Here is a 7,972-nt window from a genome sequence, read left to right as displayed (position 1 = left end):
CACCGAAGGCGATGAACTGGTTTTGCCTGCATTCAAAGCCAGACCATTGGTCTTCATGAGCCGCGCGATCCTGGTGATAGCGGAGGAGGCAATGTCGCTTAATACCCGGGCATTCTCATGTCTGCACAAGAGGGTAGTATCATCGGCAAAAGCTACTACACAGGTGTCGTCGGCCGAGGTCAGGAGATCGTTGACGAAAATGGAGAAAAGTATTGGACCGAGTACTGATCCCTGAGGTACGCCCATTTCCACCTCATGAGGGTCGCTCCAGCTGTTCCCGTCCCCGAATACTTGCTTCCTCTCGGACAGATAGGAGCGCAGGAGTTCAAGCGATGCTCCCCTGAAGCCGATCCGTTGCAGCTTGATTAACAGGCGCTCATGGTTGATCGAATCGAAGGCTTTGCTGATGTCACAGAAAATAGCGACGCAGTGTAGGCCCCTGTCCGTGGCATCCGCTATATAGTCAGAAAGTATGAGGGCAGCTTGTTCGCAGCTACGTCCTCTCCGGAATCCGTGTTGATTACTCGAAAGCAGATCATTTTCTTCCAGGAATGTGACGATCTGTTCAGCCATGATTCTCTCCACTACTTTGTTGGCAATAGGTAATAATGAAATAGGTCTGTAGCTGTTGAGATCCGATTGGGGGCCTGATTTGTAGATAGGATGGAGCAGAGAGGTTTTGAGGTTTCTAGGATATACGTTGGTGGAGAAGATTGTATTGATGAGATCGTTGACGGGTTTCGCAAGGGTTTCATGGCATAATTTGATGAATCTGCCCGGGATACCATCGAGGCCCGCCGCCTTGTGAGAGTCGATATTCTTCAGAAGACACGGAGATTTCGGAGATATCTGGAGCACGGAAGCCCGGGAAGACAGACCGACTGTATGCCGGAAGGTCTAAAGTAGGGCCCACATGTCCAATCGCCGTTTCCACTGTGCGTTTCCCCAGTTGCGCGAAGAACTCGTTGATTCCGTTTACATCCAGACCCACAGTATCAGGCTTGAGCTTCGTCGATCTAGTTTTGCCTCGAAAGAAAGAATTTATAATTCTCCATGAGCCGGCCGCGCATCCCTCAACCTCCTTGAATTTCGCCGAGTAGTACTCATCCTTCGCGAGCCTGAGTAGCCTCCGGAGGCGGGCACTGTAAGTCTCATACAGGATTCTCGACTCGTTCGATCCGTGCTTTCTATAGTTCCGGTAAAGCTTTTTTCTCTTCCTAATCGACTTGACTAGACCTGGTGTCATCCACTCTCTGATTGGACGTAAACGATTCGTGATCAGTGAAAGGGTGGAGAAGTTGTTGATGGTTGTAGCGCAGGTCCAGCAGTTGATCTGATTTCGCGTTGGCATCCTGGGCCTGGTATACAGGGGACCAGTCCACCTCGTCTATCTCCGACAAAAGAGCACCGTAGTCGATCTTGCGCAGCAAGCTTCCAGGCCTCTCCGATGTCTCGTAGGTGAAGCTGAGGTTGATCAGGGAATGATCTGAGATACCGTCGGAATCCAGAATCTGGACCCTCGGGTCCAGAATGAGCCTCGATCGCGCGAAGACGTGATCAATGAGGGACGCCGTGGAAGAGGTGACCCTCGTAGGTATGGTTAGATTCAGACTCTGGAAGCCGTGAGAGCCGAGGAGATCAAGATAATCAGCGTGGTTCGAAGCCTTCCACCTTACGCTCGATACAAATACTGAGATAATTGCTGAGGTCTCCTGTGGTGATCTTGAATTCGCTCTGAAGAGCATCCATGAATTGCTGACTGACTTCCTCGCTGTCACATAGGACCAACCCGTCATCAACGTGGACGGTTACTATAATCAGACCGGAAGCTTTCCTTCTTGGAGAACAAGCAAGGATCTGCATCACTCTGCGTGAACTTGCATTTCTTCATAAAATGAGCGAAACGCGTGTTCCAGCACCGAGGGACTTGACGTAAACCGTAGAGTCCTCGTTTCAGACGGCAAACTCTGCCAGATCCGTCCTTGAATGCATCCGGTTCTTCGATGAAAACCATCTCCGAGAGCAAGCCGTATAGGGATGCAGTCTTGACATCAAACTGCTTGAGGTGCATCTTCTTGACGGCGGAAACGGCTAGCAGGAATCGTGCCGTTTCATACCGCGTTTGGCGAATACGTTTCGCCGAAGTCAACGCCAGACTTCTGAGCGCGGAGTCGAGCCTTATAGCGAGGTCCATTCTGTGTATCCTTTATCAGGAGTACCCATCGATTCTTTAGAAAGTGTGCGTTCTTGCGTTTTTCCACGAGTTCCCAGGCTTCATTCTCTCGAACCGACTCAAGCTCTTCATCCATAGCTTTCAGACACTTTTCCTTCTCATTGCTATCCAGCACTTCCTGATGAGTTGACGGAGCAGCTAGGAAAACGTAGTCTTTGCTTGACAACCATTTTGGCCACATCGATACTCTTTTCTGGGAGTCCTCGGGGGGTTCAGAGTTGCTTCAAACTTCCCTCTCAGAAACTTCTGAGCTGTGGATGCTCTTCTCGTCTCTTTCCCGGGATTCAGAAACTCCCTCTGATTATACCCTCATCGACCTGAGCCCATCATCTTCCTTCGCATCTTCGATATCTCGATCCATTCTCTCTACAGTCTGACTCACTGAAAGAGTCTTTTGTCTCGATCGGAATCTTCGAGACTTTCTTCTGACACATCTCTTCCGACTTGAGTTTCACTTGACGAGTGCATATGATTTTCTGTTCGTTGGGAAGCTAGATGCGATAACCATCCACTTCATTGTCATAGCCAACGACTTGTCCTACTCTTCCTTTGCCATCGAATTTTTTCTCCGGTGATTGTGGACGTAGACATAGCACTCAGTTCCGAATACTTTTAGATGGTTGATGCTTTGGGAAAGCATAACGAGCCCGTCTCTGGGCTCAATCGTTACTCCAACATCAGTGGGCTCCGTTTTGAAACCTCTTTTGGCTGCTGCTCTGGCCGAGAAGAGATTCGCACTCGCATGTGGAATGTACCAGACATCAATAAGTTTGGCTTCTCTCCATTGATTAGCACGGGAAATTTCCACCTCGAATTTTCCTGTTCCCAGTGCTCGCATGAATAAGCCTTCCTTTGCGAAGTACACCTCTTTTGAGTACTTGAATTCTTCCTGATCAGAGGAGTATTCTTTCTTGGCGGTTAGGTGTACAGAAGCGCCACTGTCGCATATCCATGCGTCTATATACGAGACTTCGTTGCCTACGCTGAAAGCGCTCGCCAGGATGCTCGTTTTTTTTTCTCAGCATTCGGACATTCTTTCGCCCTGTGTCCGAGCTTCTTGCATATTCTGCATGTGTACTTCATTTCCTTATCTATCTTTTCAGTCTTTGAAATTCTCGACTCCTTGACGTTCTGTACCGTTAAGACTCGCTCGGTGGATTTCACCTCTCTCCTTCCGATATTACAAAGTCTTTTGAGAAGAAGGTTGACAGATCTCTCTTTCGGTGCAAACGATTCCCATACATCTTTGAAGGAGTTATAAGCTGTGCCTAGAGTGGATAGGATTCCTCCCATGAGGATTCGATCAGAGAGCTTGCATTTTTCTTGCTTCTCATACTCGTTGTTCAGATCCACGAACAACTTCTGGAGTCTCGCCACATAGGTTGCCATGTCTTCGCTCTCATCTCTTCCCGTTTTGAAGAATTGTTCTATGAGGGAATCGAGCCTTTGAAGAGAGCTCGTCTCGAATCGTGCGCATAATTTAGACCAGATTCCTTGAGCTGTGTCGCAAGTGAGGACTAGCTCTTAGATGGTGTTGCTCAGGGTCCCAGCAGGGAGGCTCATTGCTTAGGCACCTTCGATGCCTCATGATGCTAAGGCTGCTGTATTCGAACTTGGGGGTCGTGGTTTCGTTCCGTACACTATGTCTTCTAAGCCATTGGCTCTCGGAGCCAGATAAAGCTGCCATTTCCATCTAGGCCGGTCTTCTTGTCTGTTCAGTTTCTCTACCTTGATCTTGGAGCCTGACTTCGAGGAAGTCCCGGCAGTTGAATCTCCCGGTTCGGTCGGCATGACTCTCAACTCACTTTCGTCTTGATCTGTGAGTGTTCGCTGAGCTTGAGAATTCATCGCCTACGACTTATTTTCGACACTCTCACTTAGGCCAACGCAGTCTTCGCGATGACTGAGCCCATAAGCTGTTGTATTGGAGTGAGAGTTCGACTCACAATCAGGGATATCAGCAGACAACGAGGCTTTTGGATGACTTCGTTGTAGCAAGAGTATTAGAACCTTGCTCCTCTTCATCTGTAGAGATTCCGTGCGTCCGAATATGACAAATTATCAGCTTCAAACACTTTTCATCTTTCGGAACACACAGCACCATCACTTTTCAAGGGTGTCGACAAGACAGCCGAGGTAAATCCTCAGAACACCAGAATCCCCGTGGACTCGTCCAAAATTCACTCCGTGATTTATCCAGCCATCCCAAGTCGCTCGGAGACATCAGCATTGGCAGAGAAAACGACGACAGCTCAACCTTTGATCAGCACAGCGCCACCATCATCAACGACACCGACTGTCAAGAAAGTGCGCGGTGGAAATAACGGGTCCACAGACCCAACATTCCTCCCGATTCAGCTGCTTCGCACTCTATGTTCGAGGAGTTCTATGTTCTGCGACGGAAACGCTAATCGGGTCAGATTATACGCTCACGGCTCCGGACGATATCGAAGAGCCTGGTAAGCGTCCGAGGTCGGTCAGCTCGGAGAATGTAGCTCCGGCGCGGCGGACCCTCCGAAACGAACAAGGACAGACCCGGACGATCTCGGTGATGTGTACGCGCTCCTGGGTCTTAATAGATCGGAATTCTAGTTCATGGGGAAGGGCGGTGTAGAATAGACAAGTTCATGAGCGCGCTTCCCGTGTACTGGAGCGCCCTCTGGAGAGAATATCAATGAAGTAGCGCTACGCGCAGTCAGTGAGAGTCAGCCATACCAGGAGGGTGTTCTTCCTTTAAGTAGAACGAAGTACCATACTACACAGAAAACCCAGCGCATGGTGATCGGTCCCCACGGTGACCGGTCTGCCGTACAGGTACGGCCTGAAGGCGTGCGTACTCCAAACTATTGCCCGGCATTCCTTTCCCGTGGTTGAATAGTTTTGCTCGGCTTTGGACAGAGTTTGGCTGGCGTACCCGACCACCGCCGCCGCTCCGTCCAGGTCACGCTGCTGCGTTAGGATGAGACCTGTGCCGTATCCGCCAGAGTCCGAGTGTACGGTGACTGGTTTCGTCGGGTCGAAACTCACTAGGAGCGGTGGTGACATCAGGGCCTTCTTCTGTCTTCCGAACGCGTTTTCATGTTCTCGGGTCCAGATATCTCTGAGACCAATCTCTTGTCAGATCGTGCAGCGGCCGGGCGATTCCTGTGAAGTTTGGTATGAAACGGCGGTAGAATGAGCACAGACCCACGAAGCTTCTCACGGCCTTGACGGAATCGGGAACGGGGAACCTCCCCACCGCCTCTCTTTTCGATCGGTCTGGAAGGATCCCTTTCGTGGTGATCGTGTGACCCAGTAGCTGTAGCTCCTTCTCCGCGAAGCACTTCTTCAGGTACCGGGACAGGTTCGCCTCGTCCAGGCACCGGAGCATATCTGTCAATCTTTCGTTGTGCTCGGCCCATGTGCGCCCGAAGACGCCCACGTCGTCTGGCTAGACTAGGCATGAGTGCCATTTTCTACCCCTGAGCAGCGCATCCATAAGTCTTTCGAAGGTCGCCGGGGCTCCGGTAAGCTCAAAGGGCAGTCTCGTGAACTCGAACAGTCCATCGTTGGTGATAAAGGCCATTTTCTCTCCGTCCTCCTCTGCGACACTTCACTGGTAGTATCCCTGCTGAGGGTCGAGTGATGAGAAGAACTCTTCCCCGGCAAGACTGTCCAGGACGTCGCGTCGTCCATGCGCGGGATAGGATATACACACATCCTTTTTTGTGATCTTATTCAGCTCCCAATAGTCCTCGGAGAATCGGTACTCGCCTGATTTCTTCTTCAGGAGGACTACCGGTGAGCACCGTGGGCTGTTCGATTCGCGTATGATTCCTTGCTGCTGCAGCTCCCTCACCTCAGCAGCCAGTTGACATCAACACGATGGTACAGAGTTTACCGCGATCATTGGACGAACATCACTCTTTCGTCGTCAATTTAAAAAAAGCATCATCCGTAAATCCTCTCATCTGAGCGGCTTCGTCAAAAAGTCCGCCGTGAAGGCCTGGTTGGTGAGATATCAAGCGAAATCACCGATGAATTGATTGAGGTGCATGCAATAATGCTATTTCAATGAAAATATGTAGATTAGATAATCCAAAGGGATAGATAATAATATCTAGACTAGAGAGAGACACAGAAGACGTTTTCGCGTCCTAGGACACGGTAGTGTCGTAGGCGCTACTGGATTTGGCTTTTTCCTTGAATGCATGCTTCGCAAGATTCGAAGTCGTCGATAAAGGGTATATTCGCTTGTTTGAGAGTCATCTTCACCTTTTCTTTGTTGATGTGGGCAAAGGCTTGATGTGCTTCCAGGAGGGATATTGGTGAAATTTCGCTGGGATCCTGAATTTCAGGATTGTTGGACTCGGTCTGCGGGGACTCTGCAGCCTTTCGCTTATGTGCAGACAAAATATAGAGACCATCGGAGTTTCCGATGGCTTTGTTGCAGATGCGATTTTTGCGAGACAGCACACACACACACTCAGGTTCCGTCTCATTCTGGGAACGAGCAAGCAGTTCGAGGGAGTAATGATCACGCTCCCCTTACCTCATTTCTTGACACGGAGTACAGCCTCACCAACGGCTTGAACTTTGAGTTTTCGTGCAGCTCCTAGTCTGACGGTTTTGTCAGAATTGACGGTTTGGAAGGACGTGAACCATTTTCTGTCATTGATTATATGATGTGTGGAACCAGAATCAATGACGAACTCACCGTGGGATTCGCTCGAATCTGGACTGCTTGAGTGCTTCGCCTCGGTCATTAGACACTCCACGTTGTAAGATTCCGTTCCAGGCTTGTTTCCAGCCTTGGCTCTTCGGCATTGGCAAATAAGATGTCCAGGTTTCTTGCAGTAATTGCATCGGAGGGTTGTCTTCTTGTTCTCTTGCATCGAACTGCTGAAAGTTGTTTGCTGTTGATAGTCATATCACTGTCCTTGTGGCTTCTGACCGAATCGTGGTTGGTTTGATCGGGGGCGATGAGTAATTTTGACGGTTCGATGAATTCTGCTGAGGAGTTGGAGCTTGGTTGCTTCTAGAGAGTCGACGGAGATTGTATCTCGCAACGAGAGCGGTTGCTCCGTTCCTTTCGGAGGGCTGCCGAGTAGCCCTCTCGGACTCTCTGCGCGCGTAGTCGGACAGGATGAGTTTTGAGATGTCAGCCAGCTTTCTTCCTAAAGCGTCTAGCTGCGTGAAACTTTGTTTTATCCAGCTGTAATCTGGAGACAGCTTGTTGATCAGGGTAATGCTTACGATGTCCTCGTCCATTTTCGCGGAGGCGTCGTCCAGCGCCGTCTTCAGTCTTTTGAGGTCTGCTACGTGATCATACGCGGTTTTGTCATCGCGGTATTGGAAAGCAAAGAGGTTGTTAACAGCAATAATTTTCCTGCTTGCATCGTTCTGCAGAAAATGATCTTCAAGTCTTTTCCAGATTGTTGGGCCACTCACAGATGTTGAATCATCACTGAAGAGACCCTCGATGAGAGGGGTGTCGAGTGCATTCAAAAGAATGTGTCTGGCTGCGATGTTCATAATCATAATCATAATCATAATCATAATCATAATCATAATCATAATCATAATCATAATCATAATCATAATCATAATCATAATCATAATCATAATCATAATCATAATCATAATCATAATCATAATCATAATCATAATCATAATCATAATCATAATCATAATCATAATCATAATCATAATCATAATCATAATCATAATCATAATCATAATCATAATCATAATCATAAT

General features: G+C 48.9%; 1 protein-coding gene and 1 pseudogene across 1 annotated transcript; both read right to left on the bottom strand.

Moving 5' to 3' along the window:
• Window positions 1–105: 105 nt before the first annotated feature.
• On the bottom strand, window positions 106–2,194 carry LOC108863844 (uncharacterized; the record flags this gene model as incomplete). Its single annotated transcript, XM_018638478.1, has 5 exons — window positions 1,920–2,194; window positions 1,677–1,837; window positions 1,237–1,486; window positions 914–1,142; window positions 106–801 (listed from the first exon to the last, which is right to left on the bottom strand). Coding segments are annotated over exons 1-5 (1,611 nt in total), but the record flags the coding sequence as incomplete, so codon positions are not given.
• Window positions 2,195–3,211: 1,017 nt separating this feature from the next.
• Window positions 3,212–7,753, bottom strand: LOC114828059 (uncharacterized; annotated as a pseudogene).
• Between the last annotated feature and the right edge of the window lie 219 nt (window positions 7,754–7,972).

Source organism: Galendromus occidentalis, unplaced genomic scaffold, assembly GCF_000255335.2.
Source record: "Galendromus occidentalis unplaced genomic scaffold, Mocc_1.1 scf7180000077082, whole genome shotgun sequence".
Classification (NCBI taxonomy): domain Eukaryota; kingdom Metazoa; phylum Arthropoda; class Arachnida; order Mesostigmata; family Phytoseiidae; genus Galendromus; species Galendromus occidentalis.
Note: the sequence above shows the minus strand (reverse complement) of the source record. Positions and strands in the feature narration are given on the sequence as shown.